We start from the raw sequence: 22,053 nt of genomic DNA on the forward strand, positions 1-22,053 counted from the left end.
GAGAAACAATATGTACGTTATACATTTAATGGCAAATAAATTCAATGACAGAAAGAAGAATAGTATAAATTATAATTTTTTTTAGTGCTTAATAATATCATTGTGCTGAAATTAATTCTTTAAATAGAGATTGTTAAATAGATTCTTTTTAAATAAAAAAGCGTACATTTTGGCCAAGAGTCGATTTTTATATTTTAATTTAAATTTTAATTATATGTATTAACATGTAAAACAATGTATATAATAATTTTTTATTAAATGATTTTTTAGATTTATTAATATGTAGGAAAATACATCGATAATTAATGTCGCGCGCCGATATAATGTCACGCGTCGTCTGGTCGCCTCGTCAACTCGGCATTCACGAGATCCGAAATCGCATAGCCAATAGCCAAGAGAGAAGAAGAAGACAGCAGATCTGTCTATCCTCTTCTACCGCTCGACGCTCGAAGCTGGCTGCTGAACCGTAAAGTTGGCATCTCTGCCCATCCCCACCACTGGCTGGCTGTGGCTGGCAAAAACCGCGAGTCTGGCATCCTTGGTTCCAATGAGAAAATGTCCTGGTGTGAGGGCTGAGATATCTTCCGGGTCGTCGCTGAGAGGCTCCAGAGGTCTTGAGTTGAGTATAGTCTCGATTTGCGTGAGCAGCGTCATTGACTCCTCAAAAGTGAGCCGCGTTTCACCCACAGTGCGCCTTATATGGAATTTAATGGATTTCACTGCAGCTTCCCACTTTCCTCCCATATGCGGGGCAGCAGGCGGATTGAAACTCCACTGAGTTCTATTTTCTGTGAGCATTGCCGTGATGAGTTGATTTTCTTGAGTGTATTGAGTGAATAACTTCCGAAGCTCCCTGTCGGCTCCAATAAAGTTTGTTCCGCAGTCTGAGGTCAATGAGGCAGGCACTCCCCTTCTCGAAGTGAATCGTCTATACGTTGAGATGAACCCTTCCGTTGAGTAATCGGAGACGACCTCTAGATGTACGGCTGATGTAGTGAGACACACAAAGACACAAATCCATGCTTTGTAGGTTTTTGCTCCTCTTCCCTTGGTAGTCTTAAGGATGATTGGCCCTGCATAATCAAGTCCAGCGTGAGCGAATGCACGTGAGGGTGTGACTCGGGTCAGAGGTAGTTGGCCCATCAATTGATGAGCACGGATCCCCCTTTGCCGAGCACACACCACACACCGCAAGATGTGGGATTTGACAGGAGCTCGTCCACCAACTATCCAGTAAAGTTGTCTGATATGAGCCAACGTGAGCTGAGTGCCTCCATGCATGGTAGATCTGTGCGCTTGATCTATAATGAGTTCATATAACTTTGAATCACGAGGCAAAATTGCTTGGTGTTTACCTTCGTACGTGAGTGCAGCGTTATTGAGACGACCACCCACTCTAATAGTGCCCTGATTGTCGATGAACGCTGTGAGGCGACTAAATGGGTGAGATGTTGGCAACAGAGAGTTGGAATGTAACACCTTGAGTTCGTGAGTGAAAAAAACAGCTTGAGTGGCATTGATCCAGAAAGTTCGTGCCCTTTCCATGTCAGCCAGGGTAAGGAGACCAGCTGGTGATGAGTTGAGCTTGCGTTGTAACCGTGAGCAAAATCTGAAACAAAGAGCTGTGATTCTGAGTAATTTATTGAGAGTTGAGTACCTATAGATGAGATTCCAATGATATTCTTGAGCTGATTGAGTCGTGAAAAGCGAGGTTCCTGGACGCGACTTGAATGTGCATTGCCCGTCGAATTGAGTAGGTTGGATGGGCCATGAGGTTTCAGCGGCTACGATCCAAGGTGGTCCCGTCCACCAAAGTGCATGGGTTTCAAGTTGAGACATTGTGACGCCTCTTGAGGCACAGTCAGCTGGATTGGCTGCGCTTGGCACGTATTTCCAATGAGCTCCCTCAGTGAGTTCCTGAATTTGAGACACCCTGTTGCGTACGTAGTCTTTCCAGCGAGACGCATGAGTTTTGATCCACGCAAGCGTTGCTTGAGAATCTGTCCACAGGTATTTGTCCCTGATGTCCATTGTGAGTGTGGCTAGGACATGCTTCATGAGTTTTGCCAAAAGAAGAGCTGCCGTGAGCTCTAACCTCGGGATGGTTAGTCTCTTCAACGGAGCGACCTTTGTTTTTGAGCAGATAAATACCGATTGAATACCTGTGGATGGTGTATATGCCGTCAAGTAAATCACGGCAGCCATGGCGAATTGAGATGCATCAGAAAAGCCATGGAGGACCACTATTGAGCTGCTGGTTGTGTTGAACCAACGTGGAATTGAGAGCCTGGCCAGGCTGGTGAGATCCTTTCTGATGTTGAGCCAACGTGAGACGACCTGGAATGGTAGTGGATCATCCCAGCTGAGTTTGTGAAGCCAAAGTTCTTGAAGAAGCATCTTTGCTTTGATCACTACTGGTGAGAGAAAACCTAGTGGATCAAATATCTGAGCCACTTCAGACAATATGAGGCGTTTTGTGAATTGACCCTGGTGAGCTGGTAACATGGTTGAAACTAAAAATGTATCTTCCTGAGGCGACCATTTGAGACCGAGTAGTTTTGTGTTGCAATCGTCAAGTGAGACTGAAGAGTGAGCGACTGTTTTCGATGAGATTGCCTTTAGGAGTTCAGGATGATTGGAGTGCCACTTTGCTAGAGGAAATCCGCCCGCATTACACAGATCTCTAAGTTGATGAGCTATTTTAATGAGATGTTTGATAGTGTCTGATCCACCGAACATGTCGTCCACACATCTCCCACGCTCGATTGGCGGCAATGCGAGGGGAAACCTGTGGCCTTCATCCTTAGCCAGTTGGAGAAGAGTTCTCACTGCAAGGAATGGGGCAGCTTTCGTTCCATAGGTGACAGTGGTGAGGTAGTACAGTACTTCGTTGTATAGCTCGTCTATCCAGATGATGCGTTGCAAATCCCAATCGGATGGATGCACTTTGATTTGACGGTACATCTTGGTGATGTCAGTAGAAAATAGGTATCGGTGCTGTCGAATCCAGATGAGTACATCAAAGATGTTGAGCAACAAGTTTGCTCCGGTGTACATGGTGTCATTTAGCGAGAAGCCCGTAGAAGTGGCACAAGACCCGTTGAACACTACTCTCAGCTTCGTAGTTTCACTGTCAGGTTTGAGTACTCCATGATGAGGCAAATAATAATGAGGTGAACTTCTTGATGTAGTTGATGGAATTTTAGCCATGTGATCGAGTTGTTCATATTCTTGCATAAACTGGGTGTAAAGTTTCTGAAGTTCACTATCTCGTTTGAATTTTTTGAGAGTTCCCTGTAGACTTTTACGTGCTGCCTCATATGAGTTTCCTAAGACACTGGTTGACAATTTGAATGGAATGCGGACGATGTATCGACCAGTAGAGTCCCGTGAATGAGTAATCCTGAAGTAAGTCTCGCACTCCTGTTCGTCTGTGGTGAGTGAAGCTATGGTTGCCGTTGGAGGCTCCTCCTGTATCCAGAATTTCGTTAATAGTTCTTCTAGGTTGGTGTCATGCTGGAGCACCTTGGTATGATGTGCCGTCCTTGTGTGAGTAGGGATTGTGGACCGAACTGGGCCAAGAACGAGCCAACCAAATATGGATAATTGAGCAACTGGTGAGTCTGACGTGCATTTCTTACGGTTAGTATTGATGACTTGTCCATACGAGTCAGCTCCGATGATAAGATCAATTGCTCTTGGTTTGAGAAATTCCGGATCCGCCAGTTTTAGATGTTGAAGATGAGGCCAATCTTGTTGAGGGGATTCAAATGTTGGCAGAATCGTTGTCAGTGTCTTGAGTATGTGAGCACGGACGGTGACAGCTGCGTGAGAGTGAGTTGAATGCAGACTGAGGTCAACCACTCCCTTGGTTTGAGTTGTTTGGTTGCCACCAATTCCAGTGATCGAAACTGACAAATGTTGTCGCTTGAGTGAGAGCTGAGTGACGAGCCTTTCTGAAACAAACGTGAGTTCTGATCCTGAATCAACGAGGAGTCTGACTGTGTGAGTGGCCACCGCTGAGCGAACGTGGGCCATTGCAGTGGCTAGCAAGGTGTGTGTTGACCTTGAGTACTGAGTTGCCTGGTTGACGATTGCAACATCGCCTCAGCATGTTGTTGAGGGTGATGAGGTTGAAGTAGCCGCTACTTGCTGAGAGGGTGAGGTGGTCGGCTGTGTCGGTGTCGATGAAGTTGAGTGAAGCATGGTGTGATGTCGAGCAGAACATGTTTTGCACCCTTGAGTTGATCTGCATGCACGAGCGTTGTGTCTGCCAAGACAATTATAGCAGAGGCGTTTTGTTTCTGCAATTCCCTTTCGTTGTGCAGGCGTGAGTTGCCGGAACTTTTCACAGGTCACTATAAAGTGATTGGCGTTGCACATGTCACAAGCTTAGGGTGCCGGCTTGGACTGATTGGCTGATGAGGGCGGCGTGGTTGGTTTTGAGGACGCGTGGTGAGCAGTTGCCTTTCGTTGAGTTGGCTTTGACTGAGCATTAGCGGCCTCCACTCTTTCCAGTGCCCTGCCTTGGCAGTGAGGAACTCCATGAGTAGCTCAAACTTGGGAAATTCTTGAGAAGAGCACCGAGTGAGGTTTCCCATGCTTCTCTTGTGTCACTGTCCAGGAATCTTGAAACGTGATGCACTAACATACAATTTCCCAGCTGTTCTGAGATGCCTAACGACTGTAAGGCATTGGTTGCTTCGGTCACCGTACTGATGAGCTTCGTCAGGGATGACGCGTTTTTGTGAGCGGGCGTTCTGATGCTGGACAGCTGATCGAGATGTGCTTGTATTATAAGGCGTTTATTTTCATAGCGCCCGATAAGTAATTCCCAAGATGGCATTAATGAATCTCCTGTCATCGAAAGATTTTGTATGAGCTGGGCCGGTGAGCCCTTCAAGGACGATCTCAAGTAATGTAACTTCTCGACATTAGTTAATCGTGAACTGTCTATGATTACGGACGAAAAGAGCTCCTTGAATTGTGGCCACGCTGTGTAACTGCCATCAAAACTTGGTAATGAGATTTCTGGCAGCCTCGGATGAGCAGGGCGATTCAATTGAGTAGTCAAATTTTGCGTGAGGAGTGGTTCAGTGAGTTCATGCTTGAGTTGCGTCAGCGTCTCTCTGCCTGAACAAACCAGAAGTGTCTCGTTAAAGTGCACATTATTGCTGAAGTATTCATGGTCCAAGAATGATTCCGGCCATGTTACTTCAAAGTAGGCATGTTCCTTGAGGAACGCTTTGTGCAGCTCCTCCAGTTGAGTAATTTGAGCAGTCACTCTTCCAAGAGAAGTCTCCGTTGCTGAATCAGGGATAGATTCCACAAGCTTCCGAATTGATTCCACTCGACACATCTGGGTTCTGCATTTTAAGTAGAGCTCTGCTGAAAGGCGAGCTGGGGATTTTGTACGTTAAGACGTCCTTGACGGATCTGTTTGCTCACTAGTCTTAGTTTGTGATGGTACCTTGAGTGTTTGTGTCGGAGTGCTACGTCCGGAATCTATGGGTTTGTTGACATCTTGTTGTGACATGTTGACCGTGAAGGATCGTTCGAGGACCGTGAAATGGCGGCGCGCACCGACACTGCGTACCGCGATTAACCGAGAGTCACTGAATTTTTACTCCTTTCAATCCCCGTTGCATCCGGCTCGAAGGACCAAATGTTTGAGAATGAGCTTGTCTGATAGAATGCTAACACACGGATGAGTAGATCATACAACGGGGTAATTGAAATGAACAGATCGGCACTGAGTTTCAGGATTTATTTCTTTCACAGAGTCGTAAATCACTATATACACTATATACACTGCGTTATGTACTAATTAACTGAGCGTGAGCGGTTTATACAATAACGATGAGTACCGTGCTAAACTGATTTACTTGCGTAGAGTACAGCGTGAGGCTGTTGAATCGTTTCGATTACAATCAGCAGCCACGTGGCTTTAGAAAATGAGACGTTTCACCAGATTAACCAACGAGACACTGGACATCAGTTTAATTAATCCGCGTAACAATCTTAATGAGGTCCATTCGCCTCAAAGATGAGGTTTATCCTTACTGAGTGCCCGACAGAATAAATGATTACGCGAGCGTTAGAATTTAGACTGCCATTCTTCACGAAAGCAAGAGAGTAACTGCCGGAATGCCGGCGATATCGGCAAGGCGAAGGCCGGAGCATGCTAGCATCACGTGCCATCGCTATTCGAAACGATCCGCACGATCGTCCAGGAGGTGCTGCCACCTCACTGGGCTTGACTACCGCACTCCTGAACACTATTGAATGTATATATTGCATACATGTATTTTCAACATGTCATGTCCTAACACAGTGCTCTAATTTGGGCTAGTATTACATTTGTCATATGATTAATTTTTCAAGCGTATTGATTTGCTCCAGAATAGAAAATTTCTATAAACATTCGAGAACTTTTCTATCCTGTAATAAATCAACACGCTTGAAAAATCTGTCGTACGACAAATGTCATTTTACCCTTGCTTGTTCTTTTCAGGCCGGTTTTGAAGGCGACGCCTCCGATGCCCTTACTACCGCTCGCGGTTCGGCGACCGAACCGCCCATCGCGCGCGTGACACAAATAGTTATGTTCGGAAATATCACTGGGAACAGGTGGGATATACTTTCCTCATTTTCTATACACACACACGTTTTCTATTACACACGTTGTATACGTACATGTATATATGGATGTGTGTATGTATGCGTACACACACACACACACACACACACACACACACACACACACACACACACACACACACTTGTACGTATATGCGTATGTATGTATGCGTACACACACACACACACACACACACACACACACACACACACACACTTGTACGTATACAACGTACCGGAGAAAAGAAAAAGAGAAAGAGAAGAAATAAAAGAAAAGGAAGATAAGAGAGAAAGAGGATTATGAGTATAATACATGGGAACAATACAGTATATTGATTTATAAACTTTTTATTCAATTTATACATCAGTATCCCGGGCGGTATCCCGGAATGCTAGTGCCACCAGGTGCCGGCACGAACCCCGGCGGAGGAGCGGGCACGTACCCCGGCAAAGGAGCGGCGGTGGCGCATACCTTGAAGCACCCTTGTGCCGCTCCTTTTGTACCGCTCTTCGCACAATTTTATTTATTTGCTAAAACAAGAAACATTTTATAATTATTTTTTAAACATAAATATATATTAGTTATATATATATCTTTTTTTATATATGTGTGTACTTACTTTTTAATTAGCATATTCCTTTTTCGGCGGTAGCGGAGGCAGTGCCAGAGCCGGGGTCGGTGCCGGTGCCGAAACCGGAGCTGATGGCGGTGTTGATGCTGGTGTTGGTGAAGCGGGCACATACTCCGACGGAAGCACCGGTACGTACCCCGACGGAGGCACCGGTACGTACCCCGGCGGAGGCGCCAGTACGTACCTCGGCCAAGGCGCCGGTACGTACCCCGGCGGTAGCGCCGGCACGTACCCCGCCGGAGGTGACGGTGTCGGTGCTGCTGCTGGAGCCGGTGCCGACGACGCAGGTGGTGGCGGTGGTGGTTGCGGTGGCAGTGACGGCGACGGCGGTGGCGGCGGTGGCGGTTTTATATCCGCTGCCTGCGGCGTCACCGCTGTATCCGGCACTTCTGTGCCTAAACTTTTTGCTGGAATGAAAAATATAAAATTAGAAAATATATTAGCGCTGCGTTTCTCTCTCTCTCCCTCTCCCCCCTCTCTCTCTCTCTCTCTCTCTCTCTCTCTCTCTTTCTCTCGCCCGTCCTTTCTCTCATTTACTCACTCATTCATCCGTTTCCTTACGCGTTCTATTTCTCTCTCATTCTGTATTTCATTCACTCACTCACTCTTACTGTAATATAATAAAATTATTATACTTACATTTTCTAATTCCGCGACTCGCTCCCGACGGCATGTCGAAGACAAATGATTTGTCTTGGCAGCGCGAATTTCAATCGCTGAGAAAGCATCGGGCCGATCGGGCCGATCGGGCGATGTCGGTGACATTTGTTCCTTATCCATGAGACTTTTTCCTGTGTTGGTAATTCAACACAAGCAAGATTTACTCATATACACACTACTAAGCACGTCACGTTTTCTGTTGGTAAACAAATGATATTCGCGTGACTGCGAGCTCACGTATTCGGCAACATAAATTTCTTTTCAATATTGACGAACGACTTGATATACAGGGTGTCTCGTTATAAATGTTCGGGTGAATATCTCGTAACTATTTGCAGTCACATAAAATATCAATAAAGGAAATTTGTATGATTCTTAATTTGCAACAAAATACAAGTAAAATTTTTTTTATCCACTATTTTTCCGAGTTCTGAAAATTATCTACGTTTTTTCAAATAAATATCTGTTTTTTACAATATATTTGTGTAGTGGAACGTAAAAAGAATTGAAATTGTATGGGGTAAATGTCGTTTCCGTGTGCCTAATCGGGTACTCGCAACTCGTGCGTTCGCGTAAAAGAGTCACGGTGCGGTCTCGCTCCGCGCGAAACACTACCGTGTCTCTTGATGTACCGTGCCGGTAGAGATGAATACCGTAGTAATCATAGTCTAGCGAGTAAGACGACGGACTAGAATGCTAGATGTTTCATATGCTCTTTCCGACTTTTTTTAGCTTTTTCTTCTAAAGGTTTTTGAATAAATTATTATAATAAATTATGTAATACAATAGAGTAATAAATTATTTTACAATTATTAAAATTATTCGCATATTTTTTTATAATTTATAATTAGAAAAGGTAACAATCACGAACTTATAAAATTGCATCGGTAATATAACATAATATAATGATTAAATTCTTTGTAGAGACTTTGAAAATTATTTCTTATATTGTCAATAAGAAAATTGTTATCTTCTCTAATTGTAAATTGTAAAAAAATATGCGAATAATTTAATTATATGTGTCTTTATTTCAGCTATACACCAAGAAAGGACTTGGTTTACAATTCCACTTAACTCACACATCCATCCACACATCAAACAACATTCTTCTTTACAAACAAGCCGCAATACATTATTATTTACATTATTATTATTTACAACCGTTATCTTTTTTGTAGTATTCCTCTCTCCTTTTCCATAATCTATTTAGCACCTTTCCTTTTTCCATTCTAAATTTGTCATCGCATATATTCTCTAATCGTTCTCCGTTATTCCTACCTAAATTCTCAAACCACATACTTGTGATGTTGCACTCGCTTATATAATGCTCTAAATTGTCCCTACCTGACTTGCAGAATCTACACTTCGTATCTTCTTCGTCAAGCCAGTATTTATTTGCGTCCTCGAAATTGCCGCACCTTAATTTTACCATCGCTCTAATCTCGTCTCCTGTTTTTACTTTATCCAAGTTCGCTTTTAATAAATAACTCGGTGTTTTGTTGCTCGCCTCTATCTCTTTGTACCTTGTATTATACCTTGCCTCTACTATTTTACTGTTTATTATTTGCCCTTGAATATCCTGTTCCCTTATTTTTACTAAGCCTTCAGTATTTTTACCTTCATAATTTAATTCTTTTATTACTTCAGAGCTCCAACCATTGTTATTATAAAACCTTTCTCGTTCCAAATTATATAAATCCTTTTTCTTTTTATCCCTTGTGTCCTTTTCATCCCAACATGCCTTTACTAAACTTCCATCTTTTTTCCCTCTGCTTCTTTTCTCGAACCTCATGGCTCTTATACCCCAACAGATTTTAAGTTTCTCTAATCCTAGTTCCCTTAGTATGACATACCTCGGTGTGCAAAAATCTAGTCTAAATATCCATCTTACATAATCCAACATGACTTTCTCCAACTCCTTTTTTTCACTCCACCCCCATATCTCTGCTCCGTATTCCATGACACTTTTCACTAGGTACTTAAAAAGCGTCCATCTCCTACTAAAATCATCTTTACATAATCTTTCTCCTAAACCCCAGACCCTATTTGCAGCGATCCTTCCTTTTCTTTTCAGCTCTTTTATATGATCGACATAATTACATTTCCTATTAAACGTGAAACCCAGATATTTACACATTTCTACTTCCTCTATTATTTTTTCGCCCCATTTCCATATCATTCTGCCTTTTTTACCTTTACTATTAAATACCAACACTTTAGTTTTTTCTGTATTTAATTCTAGTTTCCTTTCTTTTAAAAATCTTTTTAACATGAGCATCATATCTAGTAAAGCCTCTCTATTTTTCGCTACCAAAACCATATCATCCGCGTATGCTAATGACCACACTCTCACTCCTCCAAGCTCCACTCCTCCTATACCACGCTTTTCTAAAACTTTATCAATGTCCGCATTGTATAAATTGAACAGGGCGGGACTCATCACACAGCCCTGCCTTACACCTTTCTTCGTCTTGAAGCACCTTGTGAACCCATCCCTTGTTCGTATTGTCACCTCCGTCTCTTTGTAAATTTCTTTTATCCTGTTTATTAAACTGCGATCTACTCCTTTCTCTTCCATTATCTTCCATAAAATTTTTCTGTCAACGTTGTCGAATGCTGCCCTTAGATCCACAAATATTGCGAAAATCTTGTCTTTTCCAATTGCCATACCTTTCTCCTTTTCCCTTTGCACTATATGGTTCAAGATAAATATGTTATCCATCGTAGACCTCCCTTTCCTAAAGCCGGCTTGGCTGTCAGGTATCATCCCTTTCATCTCCATTATTTCCTCCAATCTGTTCCTTAGAATTTCCGCATATACCTTGTATGCAGTGCACAGCAGAGAGATCCCCCTATAGTTGTCTGTTCTCTCCTTATCCCTCCTTTTATATAGGGGGACAACTATACTTGTTCGCCATTCGGTCGGAATTTTACCTTCCTTCCAAATGAGCTTCAACAGATCAGTTAGAGCCCTTCTCACCGCTGCGCCACCATACAGCCATGCTTCCATTGGGATTCCATCGACACCTGCAACTTTGCCTAACTTCATGTTCCTGATTGCCCTCACTATCTCCTCTTCTTGCAACTCCATTTCTATATCTTGAACCTGTTCCTCATTTCTTTCTTCTGTTCCCATGTCACGCACCTCCAACGCCTCATCCCTTCCCTCCATCTCGGTCCCACCTAACAACTCCATGAAGTAACTTCTCCAGTTCTCTTTCGGAATATTATTCTTTTTCCATTCTTTTTTTTTCTTCGACTGTTTATGTAATTTCAAATTTTCTTTTCGTTCTTCAGTTTTCTTAATTCCTCTTCTTCCCTCTCTCTCTCTCTTCTCCATCCTTTTCTTCTCTAACCACCCCTTCAGGCATTTCTTACCTTCCAAATAGTCTTCCTTACTTCCCTTTCCACTTCTCCATCTTCTGTACTTTCTTTTCACCTCCCTCTTCTTTCTGGTACAACTCCTATCCCACCAATCTTTGTGCCCTATTTTCCTTCTCTTCTTTATCTTGATTTCCTTATAAACTAAAGCTCCAAGGATCCAGTTTTTGATTTTCTCTCATTTCCTATCCACCGACTCTATTTCCTGGTCCTCGTTTTCATTCCATGCCTCCGTCCTCTCCCTGTATAATTTCCTTGCCTCTTCGTTCCAACATATGATCTTCTTTGACATATTCTGTTCCTCTTCTTCCTCTTCTGTCCACCCCTCCATTTGTCTCGTATTCTCCTCTTCCTCCAGTAACAAGGTCAGAGGCAGATGATCCGAGTCCACCCTGTCCCCTATTCTAAATTCCAACACTCGCTCTTGCGCACTATCGTTTACAATTGCATAATCAATTACCGAGCACCCTCTCGCACCCACATACGTATATTCCCCATCCCAATCCCCCTCTGTACATCCATTCAAAAAATACCATCCTTTTTCATTTATCATATCCACAAAACTTCTACCGCCATCTCCTATGACTTTATCTTTACTCTCCTTTCAAAGTCACACTCCTCGTCCCTACAACCTCCTAAGTTTCCTATTCTAATATTAAAATCGCCTCCTATAATAATATCCTCTCCTTCGCATCCTTCGCATTGCTCTGTTATTTTCGCCATTATCTCTTCAACATCTTTCTTTGCTCCTACATTATATACTGTAAAAATATTTAGACCTTTTTCCTCTTTTACTATTCTCGTTCGCGCAATTTTTTCTGTAATCAATACACTTTCATAATTCTCCACTTCCGCCACCCAGTCTTTTCTAATACCTATTAGTAAACCTCCCTTCGCTCTACCCTTCTTCCTTTCCCTTACCGTGTTAATGTTTTTCCAGTTGTGCGTTTCCGGCAGTCTACCCTTAATTCTATCCCATCCCTTTTCTTCTAACCATGTTTCACATAACCCTATAAAATCGAAACCTACTATGTAATTCCAGAAATCTTTGTCCTGCCTCTCAATACCCGCAACATTCCAAAATATTATCTTTTGCCTATTTTCATTCTTCTGTTGCTTTGCTTTTCCGACCTCCTTTCGTGTTGTTCGCCTGTTGTCCTCTTGAATGCCATAACTTGCTGGTACTCTTCTCCTAACTTGGCAGCCATCTAAAAATTTTCCTTTTCTATTAGCTTATTTTCTACCTCGCTCCATACGTAATTCTTACCTTGCACCTCTAGCTTCCTATAACCTATTTTCACCCATTTTCCTTCTGTTTTCTCTTTCCATGCCCTTTCTTTTATCCGTCTTTGCACTTCTCTGTCCTCAAAGGTCAGGTCGTGATCAATGAAAATTTTCTTACTTCCCAGCTTCTTCTTCTCCTTCATGATGTTATCCTTCGATTCCCAGCAGTCCATTTCAACTATTACTATCTTTCTTCCTAACCTGCCTGTTGACCGCATCTTCTTTACTCCCGCTTTTGCACCGAACTCCCTCTCAAGAAACGTCTCCGCTGTGTCCATTAAGCTCTTGTTTTCCTCTTTATGTAATCCTCTGATCACTAGATTATTTTTCTTTTCCTTCCTTTCCTTCATATTTCTTTCTCTCTTCCTAACCATCTCCGCCACCTTTTCCACAATCTCCTCCATTTTGCCACCGGTCACCTCATCCGTTGTGTTTTCACTCCTTCGTTCGATCCTCGATAGTCTCTCTTCTATCTTATCCATCCTTTTCGCTACCTTTTCTTCTTTTTTTCTCCAACCCTCTTCTAAGACGTTCATCCTCTCTCTCATCTCTCTCATCTCGTCCCTCATGTCCCTCATCTCGTCTCTAATCTCTCTCAAGGTTGCTAATAGCGGACCGTCCTCTTCATCCTTCTGTGTTGCTGACAGAACTCCCTCTTCTCTCTTCTCACCTACAGCGCCGACTCCTTCCTTCGATTTGCCCATTCCTGGTGGCGTTCTCACAGTCTTGTTATCTCTCTTGAAAATTTCCTTCGCACGTTGTTCGTTTTCCTCTCTTTTCCTCTTAGCTTTCGCTAACTCGCATGCCGTGCTGTTATCACTCGTCATAAACTCCAGTATGCTGACCGAGCTCGCTCTTTCTCTCATTCTTAACTCATCCTTTGTAAGTCTTCCTTTTCCTCTTTTTTCTTCTTTTGGTGTGGCAAAAATTTCTTTACTCGTTTTCTCACTGCTTGAACTATCCAAAATTGTAGCCGAATTATCATCTTTATTCCTTATTGCTGCTTTCTCGCTCTCGTCTGCTTCTCCCTCCATCCTGTACGTCCAACGTTTACGCTCACCTTCTAGTCAATCTCCTTAACCGCTGCCTCTATGCCTAGACTGTTCCGTCTAGTGACGCTACCTACTCTATGCGTGACGCAAATCTCGCTCCCTTTTGGAACGCACCGCGTTATTTTCCCGCCTTCTCTCACCTAACCTCTCCCTCTCTCTACAACATTTAGCGCTCTTTTCCTTCACTAATTAATATTTCCCTGCTACTTCTATTATCCTATCCTAAATTTAAGATCTTCTTCCTACCTTTCTACCGGTTTAACGCCTACCTCGACTCCTGTTTCCCTCTAAACTCTCGCCTAATTTATCCGCAACTCTCACACGCATGCACAACACACTCGCTCCACTAACCAAGTCCGCGAATAATTTAATTATAAAAAAATATGGAAATAATTATTATTTCTTACTTTATTGTATTACATAATAACTTACTTGAATACACTTTTAGAAGAAAAGGCGGAAAAAAAATCGGAAAAAACAGAGCTCGAACATGAGATGTCCAACACTCTAGCAGTCTAGCCCGTCGCGCATCGTCTTACTCACTAATAAGCTACGCGTACTACCTGACATTCATTTCTATTGGCACGGTACATTAGGTTTATGAAAACGATGTATATTATCAATATTTTACTCCATTCAATTTTAATTCCTTTTATCTCACACCTGCAGATATATTGTAAAAACACCGGTATGTATTTAAAAAAACGTAGGTTTTTTTTTAGAACTCGGAAAGTATAAGTAAAAAAGAAGATTTTACTTGTATTTTGTTGCGAACTAAAAACCATGCAATTTTCCCTTATTGATATTTCCCTGCAAGAAGTTATGAGATATTTGTCCAGACATTTATAACGATATGCCCTGTATACTGCTGCTTGATTTTATTATGTTATATAATGTTGTGAACATACTTAGTTTTACATTATTTTAGACTAAAATTATATATAATTATTTTTAAAAATTTTAATTTGCTTTTTCTTCTTATGTGTAAGTAACATGAATTCATAAAATATCATATATATATATATATATATTGATGTACAAGGTGAGGCATTTAAAGCAGGCCACCTGAATAACTCGCCCTGCTTTTGGCGATAGAAAAAAATACATCAGACCAATTTTGCTTGGTTTTTCAAGGGGGATATAATCTGAGGTCAACAGTTTTTTTGTAGGTGGAAATGTGGAGGAGAAGGTCAACTTCGTTTATTAAATTAAAATTTTATAACAAAAAATCTATAATTAAAATATGAATATTTCCAAAGTTATTAAAACTCTCATAAACTATCTTTATTGCTTATCCCCGCAGGGTTTGCAAGTCGTTTTTATAAGGAACGTTACCCAAACCTTTACACTACTACCCTTTCTCCTCTCACTTTAACCCTTTGGACCAACGGCTTAACGTCTCTTTCCGAAAGACGGAGCCCAGTTTGCTCCGCACAAGAGCCTATCTTGCACGGAGGGGCGCAGTTTCGGAAAAACATTCCATGTTTACATGGCTCTAGTGGACTCGAACCTGGTTCCTCAGATTACGAGTCTGGCGCTCTACCACTAGACCACACTGCCGCCCTTATTTCCAAAGTTATTTACAGTGTTAAAAACAAAACTGAGAAGTTGAGTCGCCAGCAAATAATTAACAATTAGCACAGGAGTTTTGTTCGACCAAACTGGCAATTTTATTATTAAAAAGACGCTACGTTTCAACCGCAAAATTCGGTCCTTTTCAAGCGTGTATGACTCGCAAATATTAATTAGTTGGACATAGTTTCCAAAATACGCCGAATCTAAAAAATATTAGAGTGTTATTTCAAGAAATAGAAAACGGTTTCACTACATTTCCGTTGCGCCCGCACTGCAGTCGCAATTTCACCATCGCACGACAGGGACTCGTCCCTCTGATATAATTACGGACAACGGAAATGTAGTGAAACCGTTTTCTATTTCTTGAAATAACACTCTAATATTTTTTAGATCCGGCGTATTTTGGAAACTATGTCCAACTAATTAATATTTGCGAGTCATACACGCTTGAAAAGGACCGAATTTTGCGGTTGAAACGTAGCGTCTTTTTAATAATAAAATTGCCAGTTTGGTCGAACAAAACTCCTGTGCTAATTATTTACAGTGTGTTTTATTTCGCGAACGAAAGAAATCGCGCAGACGAAGGCACGAGCAAAATGCAGCTTTTCGCGAACCACGAAAGAATTATCGTGGGCAAAGGCGCGCGGAAAAGGCAGCTCAACAAGCTCAATTATTGCGAGCAGCGAAATAAAGGCTCGAAGGCAGGGACTCGAAGCCGACCGACAGAATATACCGAGCACGGAATCGTACACTCTCAAACACGAAATCGTAATTTTGATTCGTTCACTATCAACTCGGTGTACTGCTATCGAATGCGAATCCGCGCGCGGAGGTCACGGACTTTATTACCGCGAACTCCGGATTCCCGGCAACGGGCTGAAAAATCGGCGGAGCCAATCGGTTGCCGACATCCCCAGAAAGCAGTTGATTTGAAAAATGTCAAACAATTTAGCTGATGTCGGAGTCGACAACCGATCAGCTGTTTTCGCCGAATCTCTCGCTTTATCCCGGATGTTGGCACAAGCAAAAACGAGACAGTTTTTCTGTCTCTCGCAAATTCTAAGAAACGACCTGCTTATACCTGGAATAAGTTTAGCTTTTATATATAATAGTTTAGCTTTTATGTAGAATTAAATTTAAATTTCAAAGTCGTCTCCCGAGATAAGGAACAATTTTAGTGTTTTTATTGGTGAGTTCGATACACACACACACACACACGCACGCACGCACGCACGCACGCACGCACGCACACAGACACAACATATATACATACATACACGGAGATAATTTTTTGTTATATTTTACCCTTAAATTCACTACAAACTTGGGACAACTTGGTAACCAAGAAAATTTTAAAATATACAAAAGACATTTTACAAACAACGTGATAAAAATTACCATGCAGATTGGTAAATTTTGAAAAATTATTGAAATTTCCTAGATATATTTTAGTAAAATTAATCAAATATATTTTATATTTTAATGAAATAGATATTAATATTTCTTATTATGGTGGATATTAATCAGAATAGCTCACATAAAATTCTTGGTGGTACATGTTGTCCCACAACTACCATGATTTCAGGGTAAATTTTAAGAGAAAATTCTCTCCGTGTACATATACATACTATAGATTGATTATGTGTATAAGAGAATGATTCTTTCATAAATATTGCGGCTTATTATTTGCTTATTTAAAGTATTTCTTACAGAATTATTAAAAATACATCGATTGTATAAATATTCACCATTTATTCATTGTTTGTGGTAAAAATAAAGCAAAAAACAAATTTTAATATAAACAATATAAGAATAATACTAAAGAAACGAATAATATTATTTTTCATATTTACAATTTTGCAAAATTGAATGCATGTACGAAATGCAATCAAAATTTTAAAAATAATTTTTGCCTGTTTTTCAACAAAATCTTTTTATTCTACGTAGAAAAATATCAAGGTAAAATCCTCCAAACGTGAAGACTTTACGAGATATTTCATATATTTTATATTAAAAATATTATGACAAAATTTAAAATATCTTAGAAACGAAAGCTTTATTTTAGTAAAACGTCTCGATGACATGTATGACTTTTACCAGACAAAAATCAGGTTCCATAGAAATAAGTCGTCTTTTCTTGAAAACGACATTTGCGACATGACGCACATTGGAATCATTACATGTGTCACCCTGCCAAACAACTGTTGTGTAAACCATTTTTTTCTAAAAAACAATGTTTTTGGAGCAGTAAATTAAAATAAATCCCATAAGAGTTTATGCGGTGTAAGGCATACATATAATGCGTATTATAATGTATACACATACACATATATACGTAATTACAGCGCCTATGGTAATTACATATGTGGGAGTATGTACATTATGTGTATGAACGTACGCACATACACATATGTACACGCGCATTATGTTTATGAACATATATATATTACTCTTAGTGTTGAGAATGAATAATAAAAAATACACAAACTTTTATTACATATATTTTGTGTACATATATACGTGTATATATGTGTAATACGTGTGTATATGTTGTGGGCTTTTAGAAAAATCAGCCCGTTAGCTAAAATCCTAGGAACTTAGCTAAACGCCGGCCAATAGAATAATCAACCGTGGATTAGTGTAATAGCCTAGTAAATTCAGCCTCTTAGGCTAAAAACCGGCTGTTAGCCTAACGGCCTGACAAGTTTTGGGCAGTTAGAAAAATGATCATTGGATAGCATTGCAAATGTAAACAAAACATTTAAAAAGATTCGGAGAATTCAAATATAATATATGGCAAGGTCATAACGGCTATATAATTATACTTTTAATATTTGTTATGACTTACATGTCATTGTTTTTAATATTGACTTTTTAGATCAGTTCAATTTGAATTCAAATGGCAGAAGAAGCTCGCTTCTCATTTTTAATTATTTATTGAATTTTATCTACTGACTACTCACCTTATAATTTGACGTGCAAAACTTACATTATGGTCTTTTGCAATTTCTGCATGACTACCAATTATTATTTCATTTCACCATTGACGATATACGAATATGTAAGCATACTAAATCAATTTCATTCAATTCACTTATTAATTTATTATTTATCTATTTATTTATTGTTGTTGTTTGCGCATTATCCATATTAACCATTGTCTTCTTCTTTTGTCTATTCTGCCTTTTTATAACAAGTGAACACATGCTTCGTGTGATTAAAATGTTAAAAGAGCTTGAAAATTCCAATTCAAAAGACTATCTCTCATTATCACTATGCTAAGATGTATGAACTTGCGAAAATTGGGTCTGAAACGCGAGTAATTGTAAAAAGACAAAACGCAAGCGAACCAGTGATTTATATAGAGGCACTTGAAGATTATTATGAGAAACTGATGGAAGTTCACATCCAAACTGGCCACGGAGGTAGAGATAAAATGCTTTATTATATCAAAGAAAAATGGCAAATTACCAAATCACACGACATATTTCACACCTTAAGAGAAGCTGCTGCAAAACAGTCAGCAAGTGGTGGTCAGGCGTATAAAAAATGTAATTGTAAAATAGCCAAGAATCAGTGACGGACGAACAGGTATGCCTGCTTTAAAGCAAAGATTTTGTGCAACTCTCGTTACCACATGAGCTCAACTTGCATTAATAAATAATAATGTATATAATAATGTATATGTGTAATTAAATGTTTTGTTTACATTCGCAATGCTATCCAATGATCATTTTTCTAACTGCCCAAAGCGTGTCAGGCCGTTAGGCTAACAGCCGGCTTTTAGCCTAAGAGGCTGAATTTACTAGGCTATTACACTAATTCACGGTTGATTATTCTATTGGCCGGCGTTTAGCTAAGTTCCTAGGATTTTAGCTAACTGGCTGATTTTTCTAAAAGCCTACGACATATATATATATACGTATACAGGGTGTCCCATTTTAACTTGGACAGCAAAATATCTCAAAAACTAAGCTCCACATACAAAAATGTTTCAGACAAAAGTTGTATGGTTTCAAGGGGGACATAAGATGGTACCATTGGTTTGACCTTGAACAGTTTGTTGAAGGTCACGTGAAGGTGACTTTCAATTTCTTAAATGGAACGTACCTTTTCTCATTACATATTCTTGTAGATTATCTCGAGAGCTTTCCAAAACACTATAATTAAGTGTACTTCTACCAAGTACTTTTCGAGTTATGAGGCCCCAAAGTAGTACTTTGCAGTATATTGGCACAAAGTGCAAAATATCTTGTATGTTGTATTGTTATGGGGTCAAGTTGATCCTTACGTATCATTCAGGTTGATTTGACTGACAAAAGCAAGATCGAGGTCTAGCCAAAGCAAGGTCGAGGTTGATCCGGCTAGCAAAAGCAAGATCGAGGTTGATCCGGCTAGCAAAAGCAAGATCGAGGTCTAACCAAAGCAAGATTGAGGTTGATCCGGCTAGCAAAAGCAAGATCGAGGTTGATCCGGCTAGCAAAAGCAAGATCGAGGTCTAGCCAAAGCAAGATTGAGGTTCATCCGGCTAGCAAAAGCAAGATCGAGGTTGATCCGGCTAGCAAAAGCAAGATCGAGGTTGATCCGGCTAGCAAAAGCAAGATCGAGGTCTAGCCAAAGCAAGATTGAGGTTGATCCGGCTAGCAAAAGCAAGATCGAGGTTGATCCGGCTAGCAAAAGCAAGATCGAGGTTGATCCGGCTAGCAAAAGCAAGATCGAGGTCTAGCCAAAGCAAGATTGAGGTTGATCCGGCTAGCAAAAGCAAGATCGAGGTTGATCCGGCTAGCAAAAGCAAGATCGAGGTCTAGCCAAAGCAAGATCGAGGTTGATCCGGCTAGCAAAAGCAAGATCGAGGTCTAGCCAAAGCAAGATTGAGGTTGATCCGGCTAGCAAAAGCAAGATCGAGGTTGATCCGGCTAGCAAAAGCAAGATCGAGGTCTAGCCAAAGCAAGATTGAGGTTGATCCGGCTAGCTAATTCCGGCCGGCTAATTCTACTACGTTCACGTAACGAGTGGCATTCACTTGGAAACACTATGGATTGTACGGTTCCACGTGGGCGGTGTAAAAACTGAGCGGTGTACAACTTTTACCTAAGTCACGGAAGACTTAAGTTACGAACATCAAGTCTAACTCGTGAACCCTTCGTTGGAAGCCTCGCAGACCACAAAGGTATCAACCTCGATCTTGCTTTGGCTAGACCTCGATCTTGCTTTTGTCAGTCAAATCAACCTGAATGATACGTAAGGATCAACTTGACCCCATAACAATACAACATACAAGATATTTTGCACTTTGTGCCAATATACTGCAAAGTACTACTTTGGGGCCTCATAACTCGAAAAGTACTTGGTAGAAGTACACTTAATTATAGTGTTTTGGAAAGCTCTCGAGATAATCTACAAGAATATGTAATGAGAAAAGGTACGTTCCATTTAAGAAATTGAAAGTCACCTTCACGTGACCTTCAACAAACTGTTCAAGGTCAAACCAATGGTACCATCTTATGTCCCCCTTGAAACCATACAACTTTTGTCTGAAACATTTTTGTATGTGTAGCTTAGTTTTTGAGATATTTTGCTGTCCAAGTTAAAATGGGACACCCTGTATATATATACAGGGTGTTCCGTAAGTCGAGGTCATCCGCTCGGGAGATGAAAGGGAAACCAAAAACAAGAAAGAAAGTTGATACAAACATAGGTCCAAAAATGCGTTGTTTTCGAGTTATCGCCATTTTTATGTTAAAATTTGAAATTGCTTTGCCTTCGAATTTTTTTGTCAAAATTGAAACATAAGATGGTTTTTATGAGTTTTAAAACACAACTAAAGTCAAATAAAAGTTGCGGGCTGCTTTAGCACTACCCAGGATGCACCGCGTGGAGGTACAGCCCGCTTAGCATCCCTTGACAGAGATCAGGACCCCACAGTTCGTCACTCCTGTGGTATTTAGTGACTCCAAACCCTCTCTGTTGTGTGTGTGTTGTGACGTGACATTAGTCACGTCCCCGGCCTGGATGGTAGCTCGGCCGAGGTGGGCGTCAAGGGTGGTGCCTCCACCCGAGCGGGCGAGGCGTTAGCGTTATTGTAGGCTAAATTTTGTAAGATTTTTAGGTTAGTAGCGAGGGTGCGGAGCAGATGGCCAGGACTGATGTAACGACGTAAAGTCGCACCGCGGGATTATTACAGGTGGACAGCCGGAAGCTTACCGAGGAAGGACGGCCGACGGTCGGGTCACGCTGGGGCCCATAGCCGGGGCAGCCGAGCACCTAGCACGAGGAACGCGTAGCCCGCAACGACGGATGACGGCCCGGGACACGGGGGGGACCGAGGAGGTGGACGCCCCGACGAAGGTCCCCGTCCCACGATGAAACCACTACCGGAATTCCGCGACCGGTCGACAGGCCATGGCCCGTCCAGCCTGGTCGTCGACGGACCGGACCTCGAGTCGCGGCCTGGACAGCCGGGCTCGATGTGCATTTGAAACACCCGCCGGTAGGTGGAGGCGCATGCGAGGGGCGCCCGGACGGGCGCAGCAGGGCATAGGGCGCAGCAGGAGTCGGGCGCGGCGGGCGCGCGAAGCGGCGATCGCGCGAGGCACCGGAAGTCGGGCGCGGCGATCGCACGATCGGCAGTGGTGCAACCCCCGGCGCGCAGGCGCGCGGGCCCAGCGTGGTCCCGCCGGACCGGAGAGAATTACTGTCGTGCGGACCGAGCTAGCGAACGGTGCCACCCAGCCCCTGCGAGCGATCCGGAAGAAGGCTGCCGGCGAAGGATATTGTAAGGCCACTGCTCACGCATCCAAAGTAAGATCGCTGCGATACCGAGGCCCTCC

At 41.7% G+C, this 22,053-nt stretch overlaps 2 protein-coding genes across 2 annotated transcripts; both read right to left on the reverse strand.

Moving 5' to 3' along the window:
* Positions 1–227: 227 nt before the first annotated feature.
* LOC139781641 (uncharacterized) lies at positions 228–2,210 on the reverse strand. The gene is made up of 2 exons (XM_071720504.1): positions 1,356–2,210; positions 228–1,301 (listed from the first exon to the last, which is right to left on the reverse strand). The coding sequence occupies exons 1-2, from the start codon at positions 2,203–2,205 to the stop codon at positions 433–435; spliced, it is 1,719 nt and encodes a 572-aa protein (XP_071576605.1). The 5' UTR covers positions 2,206–2,210; the 3' UTR covers positions 228–432.
* Positions 2,211–2,221: 11 nt separating this feature from the next.
* LOC139781636 (uncharacterized) lies at positions 2,222–4,228 on the reverse strand. Its single transcript, XM_071720500.1, has 3 exons — positions 4,084–4,228; positions 2,430–3,956; positions 2,222–2,337 (listed from the first exon to the last, which is right to left on the reverse strand). The coding sequence occupies exons 1-3, from the start codon at positions 4,226–4,228 to the stop codon at positions 2,222–2,224; spliced, it is 1,788 nt and encodes a 595-aa protein (XP_071576601.1).
* Between the last annotated feature and the right edge of the window lie 17,825 nt (positions 4,229–22,053).

This window comes from Temnothorax nylanderi, unplaced genomic scaffold (assembly GCF_030848795.1).
Source record: "Temnothorax nylanderi isolate EJ_2023f unplaced genomic scaffold, tnyl_v1.0 TNYL_tig0350_pilon, whole genome shotgun sequence".
Lineage (NCBI taxonomy): Eukaryota > Metazoa > Arthropoda > Insecta > Hymenoptera > Formicidae > Temnothorax > Temnothorax nylanderi.

Bases quoted from the DNA above. Each gene is read 5' to 3' on its own strand.
- LOC139781641 (XM_071720504.1), bottom strand. From the start codon at position 2,205: ATGGCTGCCGTGATTTACTTGACGGCATATACACCATCCACAGGTATT. The intron at 1,302-1,355 runs GTAAACACCAAG...AACTCATTATAG, and splicing joins CGCTGCACTCACGTACGAAG to ATCAAGCGCACAGATCTACC.
- LOC139781636 (XM_071720500.1), bottom strand. From the start codon at position 4,228: ATGTTCTGCTCGACATCACACCATGCTTCACTCAACTTCATCGACACC. The intron at 3,957-4,083 runs GCAACTCAGTAC...CGTTTGTTTCAG, and splicing joins ATGTTGCAATCGTCAACCAG to AAAGGCTCGTCACTCAGCTC. The intron at 2,338-2,429 runs GTTTTCTCTCAC...CTACCATTCCAG, and splicing joins TCAGATATTTGATCCACTAG to GTCGTCTCACGTTGGCTCAA.